Source organism: Aotus nancymaae, unplaced genomic scaffold (genome assembly GCF_030222135.1).
Source record: "Aotus nancymaae isolate 86718 unplaced genomic scaffold, 86718_ANA_hifiasm-v0.15.2.pri h1tg000016l, whole genome shotgun sequence".
NCBI classification, from domain to species: Eukaryota; Metazoa; Chordata; class Mammalia; order Primates; family Aotidae; genus Aotus; species Aotus nancymaae.
In genome coordinates, this window is record NW_026988428.1 from 67165504 (window position 1) to 67189042 (window position 23539).

Consider the following 23539-nt stretch of genomic DNA (forward strand, 5'->3'; position numbering starts at 1 on the left):
AAATAAAATTCTCTCATGTAAGCGATTGCCTGTCTGTTTCTACACATAGGGTTAAACTTACAGGAGGAAATTTGTATTTTTAAGAAATAAACTAGGCAGTACAGAGGCAGAAAGGGCAGACCATGTGCAAGGATGCTCAAGAGGGCAAACTAAGGGAGATGTGGGATGTCTTGGGGGTAGATCTGGGGTGTATTGTCAATTAGCCCCTGCTGTGTACCAAACCATCCTGAAACAACCGGTGATCGTGACTCAAGAGTCTGTGGGTTAGCTGCACTCTTCTGCTGATCTGAGCCAGGCCTGCTGATCTTGGCTGGGCTTGGCTGAGACTCATTCACATGTCTGGGGCTCAGTTGGCTGCTGTTAATCTAGAATGGCGTTGGCTGGGGAGGCTGGCACTGCCCATGTGTCTCATCTTCCTGCAGGTTAGCCCCAGTATTCCTTCATGGCAGCTACAGGGGTTCAGGAAAGAGAGAAGGGTGTGCAAGGCCTCTTGAGATCTGGGCTCAACACATACACCTTGATGGCTTTAGTGCATTCTTTTGGCTAAAGCAGTTACAAAGCCAATCCGAATTTCAGGAGCTGGGGGATAGGCTCCAGCTCTTGATGAGAGGAGTGTGAACTCAAAATGCAAAGGACTAGGACACAGGAGTGGATAACTGTGCCATTTTTGTAGTCTGTTTACTCTGGGGAACAACGCTGCATTTCCTCTCTTGATATCTAAGCTCCTCATAATGCATTGTAGTGGCATATTCCAAGGGAAGGATGGCCCCAGGGAACAAGCAGACAGGGCCCTGGGCACGAGGAAGGAGGCCCCCTTTTTCCTGCTCTTCTTAGGAATGCTTGGCCACAAGCTGTCCCATTGGAAGGGCAGGCAGTTCCTTTGTGGATGTCACCGTGGGGTGGGCATCAGAAGCTCACAGCCTCTCAGAGCTGGCGTGGACCTGGACAGCAGCCAGTACCATCTCCTCCTCCCTTTACAGAACACTGAGCCCCAGAGAAGGGAAATGACCTGCTCAAGGCCACATAGCTACCATTGGCTTCAGGAGAATCCAGAGGGATAGGAAGTGTTTCTTTTCGACTTTTAAAATGTAAAATGACAACCCTTTCCAAAGGCTAAGGAGCAAGTCAAACTCATTAGGTGGGAGGAAAGCACTTTAAAAATAAGAAAGGGATTTCAGGAGCAGACAGATTAGGGATATGATTTACAAAGGTATCAAGAACCAAGGTCAGGGATGCTGGGAGGCCATTCCCGTGTCTCCAAGCTGCCTGGGAGCAACAGTCATGGGCTTTGGTCTCAAGGTGCTTTGTCTATGGGCAGGTTGTCCTTGAGGGAAGGAAAACTGGAATTCTTTCTTTTTTTTTTTTCTGGTCCAGATCCTTCTCCCCAGTCTCCCTTCTGCTCCATCATGCTATGCTTCCTCCATCTCTTCATTAAAGAAAATGCACACGCCAGGTCTGAAACATCATTCATTTATTCAAACTAATAAAATATATGTATTGAATGCACCCTCTGCGTTGGGCACTCTTCTCTGTGCACGTAACAGTGCAGCCAAAAGAAGAGACACAGACCCTGCTCTCAAGGAATTTTGCATTTTCATGAGCAGAGCTAATCCATCAGCAAGCACCAAAATACCAGGCGAAGAGAACTGCCTGGAAGGGGTTACAGCAGGACAATGACGGAGTGCCCGGGTGACTACGGTGGGTGGTCAGAGAAGGCATCCTTGGAGAGGTGACCCTTAAAGTTGCAAGTGGAAAGACAGGGAGGCGATGGCCAGGTGTAACCTGAGGAGGTGCATTCTAGGCTGATGGAGCAGCTAGTGCCAGAGCCCCTCTGAGGCAACCCAGGAGGGGGTCTTGTCTGCAGCACAGCCTCACTTGTCACCTCTAACACATAGCAGGTTTTGCTCTCCAAACAAAGAGATTTTTTTAAAAAACGCTTCTTCCTATTTGAAAACAGACTGTCAGAGTTGGCTCAGAAACTATTTGCTGGGCTGACAGGGGAATAAACACGCAGGCCCTTTTGTCTCGATGGCCTTAAGTGGAGCCAGCGCCCTGGTGTGTGGGGCGAGAGATTTGAACCCTGGAATCGCATCCAATTTCCCCCAAACCCCAGTAACAAGATCTCATAGACTTGACAAGCGGGCCCTGTCCCCACTTCCCTCTGGCCTCCCCTCATTCTCCTGCCCACACCGTCCCTGCCCCCTGGAATTCATGGGCAGAACAGCTGCACTGGGGGCTCAGTTTTCAATGAAACAATAAAATACTCCTGCGTGTCCCTAAGAGTATGGCATTTATGACTGGGGTGGGCTGGCTTCCCTTCACAGACACCCCCTCCCCAATTCCCAGGCTCACCAGCCCAGACGCCCACATGTCCCACAGCCTTCCTTAACCCTCTGGGAACTGCAGCATGGGTGCCTCAGGAGATCCTTGCCCAGAACACAGTCATGGAGGGGAAAGACATACACCTCCAGTGAGCAGAACACCTTTGCCAAGGGCATGCAAGTGCATATCTGTGTCAAGGGCCATGCAGCATAACACCCTCCCAGAACCCCAGACACCCAGTCCCATGCACACAGCTGCCTGGGTAAACTGTTTGCTCTCTTGTTCCTCACTGGCTCAGGCAGGAAAGTGAGAGGGTGTGGTCCACATCCCCATCAGAACTGCACCACTGACCCTGCCCTCGGGCTCTTCTCTAACACAGCACAAAGTCCTTGACTTCATAAGTCCCCCTTTTGCACAGCACGTGCATTTGGGCACTAAGCCTGATACCCCTGGACTGCTTTCCAGGGTCCAGATTGGAACTTCCATGCCTAGGGGGCCAAACCTTGTAAGCTTCCACGTGGGGGCGCAGCGTGCCAGCCAATGGTTCCGCGTCATCAGGCACCCGGCGTCTCCAGCACAGAGTTTGTGCGGTTAAATTTCATTTAATTTTGTCCCTACTGTTTTATAAAGATGAGTGGTAAGCTGGAGTAGAAAGCACAGATCTCATGAACTTAATATAAATGAGACAAAGATAGGAGTCCTTAGGCACACCCAAGGAAGACCAAAGAAGCCACAATCAGATGCTCACCAGAATTAAGCTGATTGTGTTCAAATGCATGCCAGGCACGTTCCCGCCTTAGGGCCCTGTACCCAGAACACCCTTTCCTTGATTTCCACATGGCTCACTCCCTCACTTCCTTTCCAAGCCATTGCTCAAATCTTAGTGTATCAGTGAGGCTTTCCCCGATCCTCTTGTTTTAAGTTGCAGTCTGCGCTCCACCCTCCACTGGCATTCTGGATCTCCTCTCTTCAGCTCTGCGTTTTTCTCCCTTCTTTTCCTCCCCATAGCACTTATCACCATCTAACATTCATGGTGTGAACTTTTCATTATCCATCTCCTTCTGTTATTAGATTGTGCAGTCCACGAAGGATATATTCTGAATACCTGGAATGCTGTCTGGTGCCTAGAAGGTGCTCAACAAATACCTGTTGAGTGAATGCATGTTGAATTGTAGTGGAAATGAATGAATATGTTCAAAACATGGTTAGTATATTGCAAAAATTATGGATAAAATGTGGGTATAATTATGATTTTACAATCTTTTTTTAGATTTCTGGGAAAATACACCCCTATACCATGTAAATCTCTGGTTGTGCTTTTGAACATTTGCTTTTGGCTCACAATTCGAGAAACACACTAGCCATGGTAGTAGGAACAGCTTTTGGACAAGCTGAGCCCAGGGTTAGAGGAGACACAGGGTATGGGCAGAGTTCAAGGCAGGGCAGTGAAATCTAGAGAGGCTTCTCAGAAGAAGCAGTGTGACCTGTCCTTCTTGTGGTTGACATTTGGCACACCCCAGGGCACATTTTGCCAGATTTAGCAGGGAAGGCCTAGGAATTGCAGCCAGGGTCTGTCTAGATACTCGCTAGGTATTTGCTAGCTGACCTTTGAGGCTGGTAAAGCCTCCTCGTACACTCAGCCAGGAAGGAATTGGAGCCAGAGGAAACCCTCTCTGATGGGAAACAGGAGTCAAGACACATGGCTGTTCCCCAGGCCAGAGGAGCAGAGGGTGCAGCTCCCAGTGAGGCCTGGAGGAGAAGGGAGGGGAGGAGTTCCTGGCATAAGGACAGGGCCCTTTTCCCCTCCCAGTTTCCTCCAGTTCTCTGCATCAAACCCTGAATAAATATGTTCACTTTCGTGTAGTGAGCAGTTAGGAAGCGCTAGGCCCTGTGCAAGCGCTTGAACTGCAACAACTCGATTCACCACTCCCATGTGCCGCTCATCACTTTTCCTCTATTTTGCTGATGAAGAATGGGAAGAACGGAGGGGTGAGCGTGTCCCGGGACTAGGGTAGGAGGGCGTCAGGGTTAGAGCCCAGCTCTTTGGTTCTGGTGCCCACACTCTTAACCACTGCCAAGCCCATGAAGGCCCCAGACCGTGCTGGGGGCCCAGTGGGATTCCTCTCACCCACTTCTAAGGATTCCGTCAGCTGGCATTCCATCCCAGAATGCAGAGGTTCTGTGGGGAATGGATAAGAGAAAATAAACCCTTTAGAACCAAAGTGCTGAAAAGACAAACAAAAACACCTGTACTTACCTGGCAGGGGAGATACCATGATCACGAAGGTGGTTTTCCCAGGGCGGGGCTTATCCATTGCACTCCGGATGTGCTGACAACTGCGATTTCCCAAATGTGGGAAACTTGACCGCATAATCTGTGGTAGTGGAGGACTCCGTTCGCGCTTTCTCCTGGCTTTTCGTGTTTTTTTTTTTTTTTTTAAACAAAAGCAAAAACAAAAACACCTTACACACAAAATCACAGGAAATCTTGTTTTGGTGAACCAGATGGCCAGTTGCCCAGAGACAACTTCATCTTGGGCTGAGGAAGTTGTTTCTCTCTTTCTCTACATACAAACATAGAAAATGTGGATAATTTCACCTTATTCTCAGAACTTTGCTGCAGCCTGAGACCATGGGTCTGAAGACTGGTGTTGCTGGCTGGGACAAGTGTGTGTATGGCTGGAAGTATCTGTTGGTTCAGTTCTTCTGAGCCCCACCTCCAACCTTGACCAGGGTAGACTTGCCACAAAGCTAATGGAGCTTCAGTCTTAGGATTCCTCACTTACTCCTGCCCTTCCAAAGGCCACAAGGCATCCTAGCAATGTGTTCACATGGTTATTATGTGGTTTAAACAGTTCTGTGGAAGTAAGGTTAAAATTATTCTCATATGAAGCAACAAATTGCAACAAAAAATCTCAGCTCACACTAAAAGTATTAATTCATTAAGAGGAAGACATACGTTTCCAATTGTTATGATACATTTCCAATGGAAGTAATAAGTAGGCTCTTGAATTACAATATAATTCAATTAAAGGAAAGGAATGAATCATATGCTTACATTGGAAAAAAGATTTCCTTCTTTTGCTGACTCAACATAAAATTTGAACATTGACCAGGATAGCATAACGCTACAGTACAGACATTGGTGACTGACTGGTTAATGAGTATTGGCAATTCAAAGAGCATTTAAAATTAATCACTGCATTAACAGATAATGACAATGTCCTGACATTTGTCAGCCAATCTATGAAAGAAACTTGATAGAGGTTTTTCCAAATTTGGTAACAATTCTCAAGATGTACATGATGTTACTGCTAAGTTGTGAATGTCAGTCTTTTCCATATCGAAAAAAAATACGATCAACCATGTTACAAGAGAAGTTGAATTATCTTTCTATTCTCTCTGTGGAAAAGAATATTATAAAAGTATTGTCACATACGAAGATTATTCAGCCAAAAATATGGGAAGTAAAATACGATAGAGGTATGCCAGGAAGTTAATGCAACTATGAATATCATGTTATTCTTCCTTATTTCCAGACTTTTCGGTGGTATCTATCAGCTTTTGAGGTTTGTAACTGGTTGTGATTTATTTCATCTCTAGGTATTTCTACTGGTTTGCTGGGGCTGCCTTAACAAAGCCCTGTGGACTGGGAGCTTAAACAACAGGAATTTATTGTCTCACAGTTCTGGAGGCTGCAGTCTGAGATGAAGGTGTTGGCAGGGCTGGTTTCTAAGGGTCCTCAGGGAAGGCTCTGTTCTAGGCTCCTTGGCTTGCAGATGGCGTCTTCTCCGTGTGTCACCACATCGTTGTCTCTCTGTGTTTGTCTCTGTCCTAATCTCTTATTTATTATAAAGACATGAATCATTGGATTAGGGCCCACTCTTACAATCTCATTTTAATGACTTCTTTAAAGACTCTGCCTCCAAATACAGTCACATTCTGAGTAGTCCGGGGAAGGCTCCAACATACTGATTTTGGAGGGACGCGATTTCAGCTCATCACAGTATCCAATCTAGTATTTTTTAAGAAAGAGGAGTCCACAGTTTTTGTTTGCTTGTTTCAAGCACCAGAAAATTTAGGGCTAGATACATGGGTATCTCTTTTGTTCTTAAAATCACCTATTCTGAAGTTTACAATCTCTTGCCTACAAGAAATCTTTCCAATTCTACACATGTTATTAGGGGCCTACTGTGTGCCAGGCACTGCTGACCCTGGGACTTCACGAGGAAAGCCAGGGGTGGTGAGTGCAGGTGGGGAAGCCCCGGGAAGGGGTGGGTCCACTTCATAGGTGTGGGACCTGGACGGCCCCGCTGGGTGCTGTGTGTAGAAGAACGCTGAGCTTGGGGTTTAACATTTGCTGCCACCATTTTGAAATTCTCCATCATTTATGAATGAGGGATCTCTGCCTGCATTTGCATTTTGGGCCCTGCAAACTATATAGCTGGTCCTGAGGGAGGAATTGATCCAACTTCCAGTTACAGCGCAAGTTATCCCTAGAAGACTGCTTTCCCTTCAGAGAAAGGGAGGATGAGCAGGAAGAGGAAGAGTGTGTGGGGAGACATGCAGGCAAGAGTCAGGGAGCACTGCCCACGTGTCATCCAGCACTCCCTCCATCTACTGAGGAAAAGGAAATGTGCTCTTTATGGAGAGCGAGAGCACTCTGAGAGTCGAGCACTGAAGCTGGAGTGCGTGGATTTGAATGCCAGCTCTTGTTTCCCAAATGTGGCTTCGGGCAAGTTACCAACTCTCCCTGAAGTCCAGCATCCTTATCTGTCAAGGGAGGAAAGTCATTCATTCAAAACTCAGGCTTTGATAGGTATGCATCACTTTTGAGTCACAGTAAGAAGAAGCGGTTGTGTGGGATAAAGATTGTGGTCAGAAAAAGATCCCTGGAGGCATGAGGATGGGGAACAGCCCACACGGAGGCTTGGAAGTGAGGGTGTGTGAATCAGGTGTGGGAAATAGGAAGAAAGGCAGGGGTGGGGGTGCTCTCGGCGTCAGTGAGGGAGAATCAGCCAGAAAAGAGGTTAGGGCTACTTTGTCAAGGACCCCAAATGCCCAGCCAGGAAGCCGGGACTGTATGTACACAGTGGGGAACTCCCGAAAGCATTGGGGTGGGGCCTGATAAAAGTGGTCTTTGATGAATATCCCTGTGTGGGAATGTTCTCATTCAGCTCCTTTAAAAAGCTGGATCTGGAGAGAGAAAAGCCAGCTATGCCGGAGCCTCCTGCAGGATGGATGAGATCCTGCCTCCAGCAGCACCAGGTGTGCAACACAAAGGCACACAGAGGGCAGCAAGGAACCTTGTGCTCCTAAGGCCAGCAGCCCTGTTCTGTCTTACCAGCCTCCCTAGGAATTGCTGTGTGGTTGCCAATTATGGTTGCTGTCCTGGAACAGGGCCTGTGGGGCTTGGAGGCTGAGTGAGGCCACAAGAACCACCCCGAGGATACTTACTTCATGGGGGTTGACAGTCACCCTGACGCGAAGCAGGGTTTGTGTCAAAAGTTCAGGAGGAAGCATGACAGGATCAGAGGGAGAGGAAGCAATGTGAACAGCTCAATTATCCTGGGACCAAGATCCAGCATCTGGATTTCCAGCTGCAAGAGACCAGAAAGGGCAGGGACCAGATCTGGTCCTTCCATCAAGGCAAGGGGAAGAGTGAATGCTCAGGGTGGTTCTGAGCGATGCGTCTCACGCAGAAGAGGGAGAGGAGCGATGAGGCTGCCCCACCTTCTCCAGACTTGCCTTTCAATGCAGCAGCATGCCTGTCCAGCTCTTTCCCTGCCATCTGACTTTGAACATGTCCATTCTCCGGAGGAGATGTCACAGAGGACCCTGAGGTTTGCCTTCAGCAGACCTGGAGTGGTGTGGCCACGGGCAAGCAGCAAGTACAGATGATACAGCACACCAGAGGGTGGAGAGAGGAGGCTCAGAGCCCTCTTGACAGACAAGTCACTGGGGCCTATGGTGACCTGTCTATGAAAGGCGACTCTCCGGTGTCACTCCTGCATGGCCCCGGCTTCCCCTCTTTGGCAGGACTAAGTCCAAGCTCTCTAGCCTGACACATGGGCCTCTGTGCTGACTCTTGCTGTCTTCACTCTTTAAGTTCCAACAATATAAACATATTTGTCAGCTCCCTTTTACTTTGCAGTATCTGGAATTTCCTCCTCTGGTTTCCTTGCAGACATCATCAGCTCCAGGAAGACTTCCCCTCCCCTGCCCTCCTTAGGTGAAGCAAAGAATCCCTTATCTGTGCCCTAAGAGCATACCTTCCTGAAAGCAATTAAAACACCAATCACATTGTATTACAACTATTTGTGTCTCTTTCTCTGGGAGACTGGGCTGCCATCTGTATGCCTAAGGGGAAGGGTGAGAAGGTCTGACACAGAGCTGGTGCCCAGGAAGAAGGAAATGGATATAGCCCAGAGATGATGCTTGACTGATGTGAGGTCATGCAGTGGGACTGAGGTTCTAGGATGCACATCCTTGGCACTGGCTGGGCACCAGGCTCCTGCTTGTCTACATGACATTTCTGCCAGCTCTTGCTATCCTGCAGTGGCTGATGGGGTCTGTGGGCTGTCGGCAAATTACAAGAGTCCAGTGGCAATCAGCTCACCTAGTCTTCACCAGGGGCTGGCACAGACTGGGCCCACGTGAAGCTGAACTGAAAGGACAGAACGGAAAGCATGTGAAGGTGCCCAGTGGTAAGGGCAGGCCTGCAGCCTGCTGAGGCCACTATCTGCCAGAGCACCAGGAGGACACAAGGGAGATGTTGCAAATGAAACCCAAAGAAATCAATAGTCCTCTGCTTCACAACCTCCTTCCCATCCAGTGGGTATGATACTTTTGGAGCAGAGGTTTTTTTGGCAAGGATTTAAGAAAAGTTCCAGCTTTAGCCTGGACTTAAAAGTCAATAGCACTAGAACTGACTTGGGCTACAATATAACGAATTTAGGCAAGAAGCCAAGAAAGTTCCCTAGAAGTGGAGGTGTCATGAGCAGTAATGTATTGCATATGTCTGTACAGTGGGGCCAGCGGGCCATAGGATTTCCTCCTCTGGGGGCATCAGGCACAGGCCCTGTCTCTCAGTGTGGGGAAGCCAATGTTAATGAGCACTTCCTAGATGCCAAGCATTATACCGATGGCCTTATGTGTTTGTCCTCCATCCTGACAACCCCCGAGTGTGGTAGGTAGACTGGCTGGAAGGTGGGCCAGTTAGCGATCATTGCTATCCCGAACCCTTAAGTGATCTCCTGCTACCTGGCTGCCCTGGCCCTTCCCCTGGAGACCTCAGGAATTCCTTATGATCCAGTTCTCACTGAAGGGCCAGAGGGGGCGCCCCAGGACCTGCTGTAGCCTACCTCGGTCTGCTGGTGTCCGGGCCACTTGTTCTAGCTACAATGTCGCTATCACCCCTGGAGGTAGGTATTATCATTAGCCCCATTTCATAGTGAACTTGAGAAGGAATGAAACCCAGGAACTTGCCCCAGGTCACATGATTATCAGTGGTGGGATTAGGGTTCAAACCTAGGTCTGCCTAACTTTGGCCACTGCATCACAAACATCACAATATGTTTACTCCATGGATTAACAATGCAACATCCTCCAGAGGTTGAGGGTCTGATAGCCATGAATTAAACCTTCCATGTGCACAAATCCAGGTTTCTGAGAAGTCCCTGGGAATGTAGAGGCACGTGCTGGCAGAGCAGATGCCAGGGGAGGTCTGCAGGGCACTTGCACGAGCTCTTCTGCTGGCCCAGGGTAGGTGTCTAAACACCTCACATCACGCACTCCTGTAGTTTTGTGTAAAAGGTGTCTCGTATGGCAGTGTGTCATTGTACTAATCCATACCTGTGGAGAGGGCTGGTGCATAGTAGGTTTCGATACAAATTGGTTGAATGAAGGCGTGGCTGAGTGGATGAATGACTGCTCAATCAAGACATGATGTTCTTAATCTAGGAGAAGAGGGAGTTCTGGACTGGAGGACAGAAGATCTGGTTCTCATTCCAGCTCTGCCCCCATGGAAGCTGTGTGACCTTGGCTGGGTTCCCTAACCTCTCTGAACAAGCTGGTTTAGTAGGTTGGGTTTGGAGGTGGTTCTCGTGGCCTTTTGGGGGAATTCTCAGAGCACATCCAAAACTTGACTCCCCTTCTGTACAATCGCAAAGCTCTCATCCTTGCCACTCATTGTTAAGGTAGCCTGCGTGAGCTCCCAGGATACATTTTGTTGAATTAGAAATGTTTTTATACCCTCTTTTAAAGAAGAAAAACTGATGGAGGGTCGTAGAGTACAAATGACTCAATTATAGTTCCAAGAAAAGTCCCAGGGGTATTTCTTGATGCATGCCTAAGATTAAAAGAAAGTTCCCTCGGGGTGCCAGAGACAGAAACCCAGCCCTGGGTTGGGCAAACCTCCCCAACCTCTCCTTGTTGGGGAGTTGCCAGCAAGAGCCAGAGGCACTGGAATTCAGAGGGAGTGGCCCTGCCCATTGCCTGCTCCCCTACCCCGCCCCCCAAACCCCTAGGCCTTTCAGCATCTGGAGGGGAACCAGAGGGCCCACCCCTGACTTTAAGACAGAATAACTGCATCTTTTTCCTCTGGAGTGAAACAGGTTTGACAGGGTGAAAAGTCTCTGGAGAGACAGAAGCAAAACTCTGCGTACTGCCCGCCTCTGTTATGGGGAGAATGTGGTGTAATGTCTAAGGTCTCCGATAAAAAGCGTTGCTTAGTGCTGACGAACAGGAGAAATAGTTTGTGGATTGGGCCCTGTGTGCACTATTGACAAAGCTTGGCTTTTGATTTTTGGCTAAAGATCCTCTGCTTTAATTACAGCCATTAATTGCTCAGAGTTTATGGAAATGTGTTTGACTTCCCTTAGGCATACTGACATTTCATGCCTCAAATTTCACAGGAGCAAGCATTTTAACCATGAAAATATACAACATGCACCAGCAGCACCGCCCTCCCCCAGCCCCTCTACTCATTCTCTACACTTTTACTGTATTGTATTTCTTCTAGGCAGTTACCACCTGAATCATTTAATCTACACATTTGCTTGTTTCTTTTTTTTTCCTGTCATACCCTCTACAAGGTAAACTCTATTAAGGCATGAGCTCGTCTGCCCATGTTTGCCATTGTACTAATCAATACCTGTGAAGAGGGCTGGTGCCTAGTAGGTTTCGATACAAATTAGTTGAGTGAATGCGTGGCTGAGTGGATGAATGACTGCTCAATCAAGACATCACGTTCTTAGTCTAAGAACTATCAGCACAGTCCTGGTTCATGACCTTGTGTGTTGTTTCCCTTAACTACACTTGAAAGTTTTCTTTCAGTTTGAGTCCTTTCCCCAGCTTTTCGCCAATGGAATAATGGGGCCACCAATCTTTGGACTAGAACAGACATTATGATCCTACACTACTGAGCCTCTCGCCGGCCCTGACTCCCCATGGAGGTCTAAATAAGTAAACAGCAACCAGCCTCCCTCCTCGCTAATCCATTCTCCCTGGGGCTTGACCCAAGTCCTTCTTCCTGTTGTAATCCCCGTTTATGAAGGGGATTCATTCACTCATTTGTCCAACAAATATTACTGAATGCCTACTGATGGCACAGGCATTGTGCTCAGCATTTGGGATAAAGTTCTGACTAAAATCAGCATGACTTAGTGACTCATGGAGATGACAGCCGAATGGGGCAACAGAGCAAACAAGAATGATACAAATAATCCCACAGCTGTAATTTCAGTTGTGTTATGTGATAGGACCATATAAATCATGAGGAAGGGTCGACCATAAGTAACTCAGGAGGAGGCCTCAGGAAAGGTCCCCCAAGAAAAAGGAAGGCTGAGCAGGTGGGAATCAGATATACAGAGCCTAGCAGAAAAGAAGAGCATTCAAGGCAGAAGGAACTCATGCCCAAAAGCTCTGCAGCAGAAAGGTGTTTGCCCACTTTCAGAGCTTTCTTAAGAAAGAGAAATCTTTTTTCCTAACAGACCAAGAGACTTTCAAGGAGTCAAGTTAACAACTGAGAAAAGTCCTAGCCCAGACAATAGAACCACAATAAGTTCTTTTGTTGACAAGAATCTTTAGATCTCAGCTTCACAGTAGCTGGCTTTTTCCTTTAAAATATTACCTGAAATGTCTCTGATGGTGGTGTCTGAAGCTGGCTGCTAAGGCCTACAGCCATGCTGTGACACTTATATGAAGATGCAGATGGCACGAGCCTCAGAATGGTCATTTTTTTTCTCCTCAGCAATTTTCATGCCTTTTTTTTTCCAGCTTCCAAAGGGATCAAGTAGGTGAGCACATAACCCTTCAGAAATGGAGGCTGGAACCATAGATCATTGGGAGTCCAGATTCCGATACCCTGATTCACTGACGAGCTTATGATTTGGGCTTCCACGGAGCTTAGACTAGAACCATTTGTACATGGAGAGGCTCATCTATGCTGGATTATTTCCAAATGAAGAAGAGGTACTTTTTTTCATAATTTCAATCATGCTTCTATCTTAATAACCAGCTGTCTATTGGATACCATTACTTTGATGTCCTCTGAGAACTTCAAACCCAGTACCCATAGTTCCTGTATGCCAATCCACTGTCTTGCTGTCTTCTTGCTGTCATCATGCCCCAGGAGGTGCTATAGTCATCTTCCTAATGCCTTCCTCTTTCGCTTTCCACATCCAGTTGGTTACCCAGTCTTGTTGACCGCGTCTCAAAGATGCTTTTCTAATCCGATATATCTCCCCACTCCTATTGCCTCCTCTATGTCTAGGCCTTCACTTGTGATCAATCTGATCGGTCTGTCCCCAGTCCATCCATCAGTTATACTGCCACCAAAATTGTCTTCTTAAAAAATGCAGAAAAACCCTTGTTGAATCCTCACTGCTTAATAAATCAGTGATTCTCCAAGTGTGTAGCAGCTGCAGTATCCCTGGGGACTTATTAGAAATGCAAATTCTCTGGCCCCACCCCAGACCCTGAATCAGAAACTCAGGTGATGGGGCCCAGCAAGCAGTTTGAACAAGCCCTCCAGGTGATTCTCAGGCAAACTCAATTTAGGAGCTCCCAGACAATTAAATCCAACTTCATAGCTGTTCCCTTCATCCTTGAATTACGTGGTCTCAACTTCCCCCTTTTCACAGTCCTGAAGTCCTCATTACCCCAAACATTTTTTTACTTTTCTCTGCATATGTTAGGCCCTTTCCCCACTCTTCACTTTTCCCCCAGGCTATTCCTGTCTAGAATGTTCTCTCTCTCTTTCCCTACCAAATTTCTGCTCATCCATTAATAGGCAGCTGGGAGGTCACCTCCTCATGGAGGCTTTCCTTGACTGTCCCAGCTGAGCGTTTAGTTAGTTGACCTTAGGTTGACAGCCTAGTTATAACTATTTTGCCTGTAGATTTGGCTTTAACATTGGAAGGGGTTTTCTATCATATAGTAAGAGCTGTTTCAGATTAGAGCAAGCTGCCTGGTGAGGAAGTGCTTATCAACAGGCTGTGGGAGTTGTCTAAGCGTTTATACCTTAAGGCCCCGTGTTTTCTACTCATTGCTCCTCCAGGAGGGTTGGCTTCTCATGTGCCAAGCCCACAGAGTTGAGAAGAAAGCATGATGCCTAGTGGGGATTTGACAATTGTTTAAAACGTATCAATGAATAAAAGTAGAAATCTGCCTTGTAAGAAAGGATAGATTACTGGATCTCAAAGATCTTGTCCAAATTTGAAATTTCTGTCTTCTATCTCTTATATCTCAAAAGCCTCAAGTGATATTCCAGATGCGCTGATCCTTATACTTTAGGCAGAAGCACAACCACCTTCTCCATGGCACAGTTTCTTCAGTTGTTGGGTGGGGAATGAAGGGTTTGGGGTAACAGACCCACTCCTCCTCCCCAACCTACTGAAAAGGTCTGCTGTAGTAAGCCAGTTACCGACGAGTCTGACGTCTCCCTTAGGTGGAGCAATTGTTGGCATCCCTGCTGCACTGATCCTATTATTTCTCCCTGTGTGCCAAGTGCATGCCACTCTCCTCACTCCCTTTACCCCATTGCAATTCAGCTGTCAGGGCCCCCTGAAGCACTTAGCATCCTCTCCACTGCCGTCTTACTCACACAGTTAAAAGCATGTGCTGCCAAGCCATATAGACCTCCTGGGTTCCTATCTGTGCATTTCCTCTTACCAGCTGTACAACGTCAGGCCGAAGTCCTCAGCCCAAAGTCTTCAATGGCACACAAGGGTAAAACTACCGGGGTTGTCACTATGTAGCCATGGAGATGTGTATACAGTATCTAACTTGGAGGAAGCAGCCACCAATGAGAATGCTTATTATTATTTATTCCTTGGTCTGATCTCATCTCCACCCCTAATCCCAGCACCAGCTTTGAATGCTTTTCCACCAAATCAGAGAGCCCACAAACCCAGCTCCTTCTGTTTTGGCTGCTTGGAGTCTGCTGGATGCCTTTTCTGTCTATAAATCCTCCACCCATCAGCCTGTTTTCAAGCCCCAAGAATGTTCATTTTCCATATGCTCCCCAGCTGGCCACCAGTGCAATCTCCTAGAGGTTAACCTTGTGTTCAGGAGCATTCTTTTGCAGGCATTACCTTTCCTTAAAAAAATGCAATGCCTCCGTGGTTAAGATATCAAAGCAGCCATGCACATGCACACGCATGCATGCCCACCCATTCATATGTCTCACATGAAAATCATCAAACTCATTAGGCCGTGTTTCACAATTTCCCAATAAATGCTTAAGTTTTCTTGCCACAGAGATTTCTATAATTTACCTGGCAATGTCGTTACTAAACTCTGCAACAATTCAACCCAGCCCAACTTACTGGTGGTAGCTGTTTCCTAGCAGAAAAGGCTTTTGACATCCTTGGACTTTTCACCTTCTGCACACTTCCTTGCTCCTCCCATCCCTGGCCCCTACAACAGGCACATCCGTGCTTGTTTCATTGGCCTGCCATATACCCTGCCACCAAACAGAGTCCAAGGATTGTAGGAAACAAACCCATAGTCCCTCAGAGCGCTTCTAACCTGTTCTGCGGCTCTGCTCATTCAAGCTGGGTCAATCTCCATCTGAACCTAACAGAAAGCCAGGGGGCTGTGTCAGCACAGAGGCGTCTGCATCTCAGCTTGCTATGAAACAAGTGTGCTTTTTGAGAAGCCGACTTGCCCACTATAATGTGAGCAGGGCACGTGTAAGGAGTTTGAGTCTCCTTAGATTTGGGTGTGGGGACTTTGAGAAAGAAGGTTAGGCTTGAGATGGTTCCAGTTGAATCCATCTTCAGGGGTTGCGGCTGGTCCTGGTTGTGGAACAGAGCCTGCGCGGGGCCCTCGGGCCAGGGTTGTGGGGGGTGGGGTGTTTGTTGTGGACAGTTGGCCGCTCCCCCAGGCTTCAGAGCACCCTCACTGAGGCAGAGCCTATGCTGCAGCTGAGCAGAGCGGGAGCTCAGCGAGGCAAAGCCAAGCTTCGCCGGGGACCTGGCATTGGCTTTGTGCACCCGGGACCTTCAGCGTTTGAAGCCTGGGCAGGGAGTGCATCTTTCTGGTGAAGCCAGACAAATCTCCAGGTAGCCATAAACCGACTACACAGCCTTCATTCCTGAACACATGTTCAAAAGCGATAAAATAAATGCAGATGGCTTCTCCAAGCCTCAGTGGAGGATTTTTACATTGACTAAATGAACTGTAAAGCACAGATAAACACACACGTGCTCATACACAACACAGGAAAGGGAACAGCAACAGAAAAGTCCTCAGAAATACCAAACCCTAAAACACCAGCACCAGCCTAGAGGAAGCATTGTTGAACATGAGAGAGAGACAGAGGCTGAGAGACAGGAAATACAAGAGCAAAGCCGTGCTGTAATTCGCAAGGAGGAAACAAAGTGTACATTCATGCACACTCACACTCACACTCACGCTCACACACACACGCTTCAGAGAAGTACGCAGGCAGAACTTCTAGCAAAAAATTAAGTTTCACTGCTTGGAAGGGTTCCCTGGTATGTCAACCATGGATTAAACGCCTTGTCACTAAGACCGGGCCAGTGGTTTGGTTGAAGAGACCAGCAGAAAGGAAATGGACAAATGCTATCCTAAGGTCCACCTCCCTTAAGGTCCATGATTAATACATGTTAGTCATGACTAATCCTCCACCACAGAGCTTGGAAATTCCCACCAAAATTCCAGATTGAGGGGTCCTGCAAACCCTGCAAAAGCTCATCATCATCACCATTATCATTATCATCACTGAAGGAGGCTTCTAACCTGCCAGGAAAAGGATGATTCTATTAGATTGCCAAAGAATCTTATGAAGTAGGCACTATCCCCATTTTACAGACAAGTAGACAAAGGCTCAGAGAGATCAAGTAACAAGCTCAAGGTCACAGTCTGTAAGTGGGGAGAATTTTAGAGACTCACATGTGGCAGAAAGGAGTCCCATCAGCGGGGAACAGAGCTTCTCACCATAGAATTCATTAAGGAAGTGAAGATTATCCGTCTGGACTCTGCCCCTCTCTGCAATAGAATCTCATGATGCTGAAAGCCCCGATTGGGACTAGGGAGTTATTCAAGGTCATGCAGCTATTCTCAATAAAGTTGGCCCACAGACCATTTTCTCCTGTGCACTCAAGTTTGTCACATTGCAATACACCTCTGCTTAACAAAGCCCCTACAAGAAACTAAGCAATAAGGGAAGATAGAGAGTAGAGTTTCCCAGGAGCCAGATACTAGCCCTCCAAGCCCCTCTTATCTCAGAGATGGGTTTAACCTTCAACCAAGCCCAATGACAAATGTGTACATTGGATAGAAATAGGCCTTCTATCCACCTCGAAAGGCTCTGCCCTGGGTCCAAAGCTAACACGTTGATTCTGGTAGCATCTGAATAGTTACTGAGATGGAACTGGGTAATGCTGCATTACTCTGCCCCTCTGAATTGGAGAGGCTGACCTGTCAGATGGCCTGTAGCCCAGAGTTCCTTTTGGGAATATTTGTCTCATCCCCAGGTCTCTTCTCAGAGCTGCACCTGCCCAGAAGCATGCTCCTCCAGACTTGTTCTGGACAAGCTAGCAAACTCCTTGCATTCCAGGCAGAGCTCAAGACTCAGTCCTACAAGTCTTTCGGGTCAGTGCCTGGCAAGGCTGGGGTCTGGGGTCCCTGTTACTGAAGCCCATCTCCCTCATCAACCAGACCACCCTCTACCGTTCAGAAGTTCCAGAAGAGGACCTTAAGTCTCCTCAACTGTAGGCCTGAGGATCGAAAGGAAGACCCTATGATAGGCAGGTGCGGTAGCCTTTGCGGCAACTCCTCAACAGGTTTCTCCAACTTTCCAGAATCCACTGTTAACCAGGACCATAAAATTCCTTCTTTATGTTCCTGTCTTGCTCCTGCAGTGAGGGCTAAACAACTGGGACTCAAGCTCTGTAGACGCCCCCCAGCTGCAGTGTCCCTCAGCCTGCTGTTTTAGGGGTGGAGGACTTACTAGAAACCCAGAAAAACGGTCACTTTGAAATGATGAGCCCCTGATAACTAGGCTTGGGCCAATCGTAAGCCTCTCCTTGTCCTATCAGCTGGGTTATTGTGTTCTTGATGAAGGCTCAGTGAAACAACAGGATAAAAGGTTCTCATGCAGAAGGCTGTGCTTTTCCTGTCTATAACACCTGCTCTGAAATGTGATGCTGCTACATGGGAGAGGCAGAGACTAGTGTCGAGGGGTCAAGACTGTGCCATCGTTGCCACACAGATTTCAGTCTTCACACTGCCACTTACTAAATGACCATGGGCAAGTTGAACCCACCAGCCTCAGTTCCCTCGCCTGTAAACTGGAGATGATGATGGCTCCCTCAAAGGATTTGTGACAGTTAATGGTGGCAGGGTTTGAACATGCCTGGCCCATGATGGGCACGTGGCCAATTCCTTATTTCCTGCCCACATATTTTCGGCATCCAGGATCAAGTGCAGTGTGACGATGTTCCTGACTAAGCCCACTGCTATTTACTGAGTCTATTTCAAAAGTTCATGTCCCATAAAGGACATATTCCGTACAGGTGTGTGCTAAGGAGATGCCGGTGCATAGGCTGCTTGAGGTAAGAGCACACGTGGCCCTGATGAAGGCTGGGCAATCCAGGTTGGGCAGGGGACAGGGCAACAGGGCAGTGCTGGATTAGCAGACACCCTGTATCTCCACCAAGAGGGGAGAGGAGCGCCCTTATGTTCCAGCCCCAAGAGGATGAGCTGCTTCCCAGTGTGAAATGGGCATCGACAAACTCCTGGATGGACATCCCTGGTGTCTCCTCAGTCCTGCCTGGGCATGACAGGTGAGGCCATCACCACAGCAACCCCTTGCTTGTCATGAACTCAGAAGGCACCAAGAAGGTCCCTTCCATTTGGGCAGTTTACATCTTGGAGGGATGGGAGGGAATGGGTGAAGGACTAGCATTCTTAAGCACCTGCTCCATGCCAGAAAGTTTCAGGGGTTGTAAACTGACTCTTCAGGATTCCTGGGACATAGGCAAGGACCCCCGTTTGGCTCTGACCCTAGGAAGCGCAGGCTCAGAGAGTCTCTAAAACCCAGACAAGCTCACAGGGGAGGAGCTGGAACTTGAACCCGTATCTGACTCCAAAGCCTGAACACTTTCCAACTCTGCTCACACTTCTAGAAGGAGCTGTCAGATGAGGGGGGGTGGTGGCCACAGGCTGAGAGTCAGTCATAGGTTAATTTATCCTGTATGTATAGATTATTCACGATCCATTTCAGTTTGCTTCTGGGTAATCATGCAATTATTCTGTTACAAATAGTTTTTTAAAAAAATTCCTGTGTGCCTAAGATGAAAACCACTTGCAAAATACAAAACAAAAACCAAAGCCAAAAAAAAAATCACCCTTAAACAACCCCAAACCCCAAAACAACAAATGTGCTGCAAAGAAACTTCCAAAACGAGAATTGCCAGGGTTGTTGTTATTGTTCCAGGACCAGAACATCGGAGCAAATCATAATTCTAATTTTCTAAGCTAACAGCAGAGAATTTGATATAGAACTTGCTGGCCAGAGCTACAGGGTATCATTTTCAGTGGAGGCCAGAACAGTTCTTTTAATTAATTAACCCAACATTAAATGTACCAGAAGAGGGATATAACTGTGTTTATACACAACTCTGACATCATCTGATTTTAACAAGTTTACTAAAATGACAGTCATGGCCTTGACAATACTGAATGCAAAATACTGGTGTACACAGATTTTACAGAGTGACTCCTGAGAGCCAGATCACAAAACAAGTTTTAACAGATGGGAGAGGCCTGAGGGAAGGCAAGCACACTGATTTTATTGAGAAAAAAAGCTTATATACTGTAGGGTTGCTGAAGTTTAATAAATAAAGGTCAACTTATAATATATAAAAACAATATAAACATTTATATGCTACATGCATATCATATAATTTAAAGTAATAATTTATATATGGGGAGAGATGCCAATTCATGTTCTTCCGATTTTTCTCGACAAGGCACACACACAGGACGTGTCTATCCGTATCCACCGCCAGCCCACGAGTTTGTTGTTTTCTGAAGTCAGTGCTCGGACATAGGTTTGGGACGTTTTGCACTGAGAGTTCCAGTGTTTATCATCAATGCCCCTGCAACCGTTTTTGACTGGCCTGGCTTCCTTACATCGCGTTTCATAAAAATATTGTTTGACGGGAGAGTTGCCCGTTTTGATCTCCCCCAGCACCGTGACCTGGTGTCCCCGAATGTCGATGGCCGACGACTTGTCGGTCACCCACAGACTCTCACTGTCACATACCGAGTACTCCCCTCGGTGACTCTTATGCTCTGCGTACCGTTTCCGCCGTGATGTTCTGTTCGCCACCACGGGGTTGCCCACGTAATCCTCCATGAGATACAAGGGCGGGGGCTCCAAGGGGGTGCTCTCGCTCAGCAGGACCCGCGGTGAGTTGTAGCGTCTCTGCTGCCGCAGCAGCTCGGTGTCCATTGCAATCACTGGCTGGAATTCTGACTTGGTGGGCTCTCCCCGCTCCGGCTCTCGGGGGGCCTCTGCTTTCGGCAGGGTGCCCTGGTAATTTTCCTTAACGTCCACCACCTGCTTGGAGAGCTTGTTTTTCAAAATATCTGCCTGGATCAGCTTAATAATTAGGGAATTGAGCGAGTCTTCCGGCAAACTCCTTTGATCCATGTTGTTACCTTGGATGCCACGGAGATAAGCGAGGAATATCACATAAAACAAGATGGACATCACCTTGTTCACCTGTAAGATCTGAAAAGGAAACACAGGTGTTAAGAGCAGGCCTGTGGCAGCTGAGTCTGTGTTATTCTGACACCAGCTACCTGAGGCTGAGTATCCCTGTGAGGGCACGAGAGAGGGTACCGCCCCCCAGGTGAGCAACGCAGCTCCCCTCTGGACATTCTGAAGAGGCGATTTCTTTCCCCCACCCCCAGGAAATGCTGCAGAATGCACTCTAGGTCTGCTGACTCTGCTCTTTGCATGGATTGCATTTACATCCCAGGTCTGCTTTATCCTGCAGGCTCTGCTGTGGGCGGATGATGTCCTACCGCTTCTTTAAACATCCCCTGAGCCTGTAAAGACGTATCATTCACTACCTTGGCAAAGCATGAAAACTTCAAACCTGAGAATTGTAACCATGGAGTAACTTCCCTTCAGCAGCAGCAGCAGCAGCAGCGGTGGCCTTGAAATTGTCTCAAGAAAGAGTTCGACTGCTCCCTAGCTGCAGCCCCTGGAACGCACTGACTGAGGACTGGTTCAGTTGCCCCCATATTACGGTGTCCGAGGTGGGGTCATGCCCGGCCAGGCCACAGCTGGAGCGGTCTGTTCTCCTGCCCTTGGAAATGAACACATGGGGCCACTACCCACTCTGTGAGAGGGCCTGCGTTCCAGGGTGCTCTGCTGAGCTCTCTGATGGACACGCATCACCAGCTGATCTGCTGCACTCCCGGGGACCCTCTCCACAAAACACAGCCCGGCCACAGCACTACTTGCAGAAGACAGAGATGCAGAATAACCACCTCGAATAAATGGACTGGACTTGCCCAGAATAGAAGAGTCATTGTTGATTCACTTTCCCCCTTTAGATTTCTAACATTTCTGCTACAACAGGTTCCTTTTAGTGGTTATGCTTCTTCCAATTCTACTATTACCTTGTTTAAATGGCATTTCAACCCATCAGCGCTCTCATTCTGTTGCCATAGTAGAAGCTCAACATTGGGCTCCTGCTGAGTCCTGGTGGAATTACAGTGCTGATCTTGAGACACCTTCATTGCTAGTCTCTCCCTCACTAGAGCAAAGACCAGATCTTCCAAGGTTTAGCACTGGAAGGAGATGCTCCTGATGGAGAGGGTCACTGGGCTAGCGACCCTAACTTGTACCTGATTCGTCCACCGCCTTGAGATATTCACTCCTTAATTACCGTCGCTACCACCTCACTGGCTCCCAGGGGGTACATCATTTCCTCTTTAAAGTTCTGTCTAAACATGGAAAATAAAAACTCTTCCCCTGGTTCAGTTTTGGTATTTTTGGAAAGGCTTTACTAAGTCCAGAGGGAAGATAGAGAGGAGATAAACAAAGCCGACACAAGAAGCAGAAAAGCAGTCCTGCTAACCAACAGCCACGTCTGAGCCTGCCAGTGCTAACTCGCTCCCAGGACTCACAGAGAGCCTCTTTCCCAGCTTGTCTGAGATACCGCTGGCTGGCTTGTCCCTAGAGGCCAACGACGGTGAGGCACTCTGCTCACACTGCCTCCTCCTGCCACTGTGATAAGGAGGCTGTCTTTTTTCCAATGGGAACTAGTCTTTGGGACAACCGATTCCTTCAAGGTCAAAGCCAAGAGAGGGATTCTAGCTTTGCCGCTCACCCTTAGAGATGACTCTAAGGAACTCTACTATCCTAGGAAAATAGTTCCCATAGGATAAGGAATCTCCCTCCTATTCTGCATACAAGTGACATTTCCTTCAATATTACAGGCCCAGCAAAGTGCAACTTGAACTATACAAAAAATATGGCATACATGCAGCTAGGATTACACTCCCCTCCCCCCCAAAAAGAATACAGCTGCAATAAAATCATTTAGGACTGACAGCCTATTGAAAAACAATGTATTAAATCTCCCAAAAGCTCAGCCACTGTAAGCTAAGAATACACAGGGTATCCACTCTTAAGGAAATAAATCAAGTATGGTTAGTGAGGCGAAGTCCCAGGTAAAATAAGAGTCAAGGTACAGATCAGTGAGGTAACGACCAGGGCGAGCTGAGAGGGAGAATGCTGCCTGATGCTGATGGATTGAGGACGAAAAAGTAAGAGTCTTTAAGGGTGACAGCTGGAATATGGAACCGAAGTGTATTAGAAGTAGACAAGCCATATAAAGAGACCATCTAATCTTATTCCTTCATCTTATAGATGAGGAAAACCTAAATGCAGTTTAAAGAAAAGGAGAGACCCTCAGGGAAGTGAGAGGTGTTCCCTGTACGCCGGCCCTCACCTCCCTTTTCTGTCGTGTGATGATTGGGCTCACAGGCCCCTTGCTCCAACCCTATTCACTACTCACTGCCACTTGAATCACGATCCACGTGCACTGCCCCTGCAGTTGAAATTTCACCCATTTTTCAGTGCCTGGTACCAAAGCTGACTTTTCTGCAACGCTCCGCCAAGATCCCAACAGCAGCACCTGCTGTCTCCTTGCAACCCAGCCTGCTCTCCCAGGACCTGGCCATTTCTTTCTTACTTGCCGTGATCCTTTGTAATAAGTGGTGGGAGTAAGTCATCTGCAGGCTGGTGAGTGTTTCTAAATGCTTCAGAAGACTTTCTTAAAACCCTGCAGGCTTCCTGTGGACTCCATTTTAATAATCCACTTTTAGCTTTTTTCGTAGAGAGCAAGTCCAAGAATTTTGCTAACAGAACGCCCCAAAACACAGAGGTTTGTAGCTGGAGAGGACCTTAGACAACCTCCTTGTTTATACAGATAAGGGAACTGAGGCCTGCAGTGGTGGTGAAGTGAGCTGTCTAAGGTCAGACTGCTAAACAATGGCAGAGAGTGACGGGGGATGTTTGGTTTGCAGGCTCAACAAAAACCACATGGCTTGTGCACCATCAATGTTATTGTGAGGGGTAAATAATGAAATCCACATGGAAGCACCTAGCATAGTGTCAGGCACAGAGTGAGCACACTAGACATGTTATAGAACATGAACC

The 23539-nt window shown here is 47.6% G+C and overlaps 1 protein-coding gene and 1 non-coding gene across 7 annotated transcripts in view; one reads left to right on the forward strand and one right to left on the reverse strand.

Moving 5' to 3' along the window:
* The first annotated feature begins 4571 nt into the window (after positions 1-4571).
* On the forward strand, positions 4572-4734 carry LOC135275561 (U1 spliceosomal RNA). Its single transcript, XR_010343180.1, has one exon. It is a non-coding gene; the product is annotated as a U1 spliceosomal RNA (small nuclear RNA).
* A 14752-nt stretch (positions 4735-19486) lies between these two features.
* The window catches only part of NTF3 (neurotrophin 3), a 66086-nt gene continuing 62033 nt past the window's right edge, over positions 19487-23539 (reverse strand). For all 6 annotated transcript variants that reach the window (XM_012455918.2, XM_012455919.3, XM_012455917.2 and 3 more), the window contains exon 2: positions 19487-20593. In XM_012455918.2, the coding sequence (XP_012311341.1) occupies positions 19799-20593 (795 nt within the window). In that variant the 3' untranslated portion in view covers positions 19487-19798. The remainder of the gene's footprint in view (positions 20594-23539) is intronic.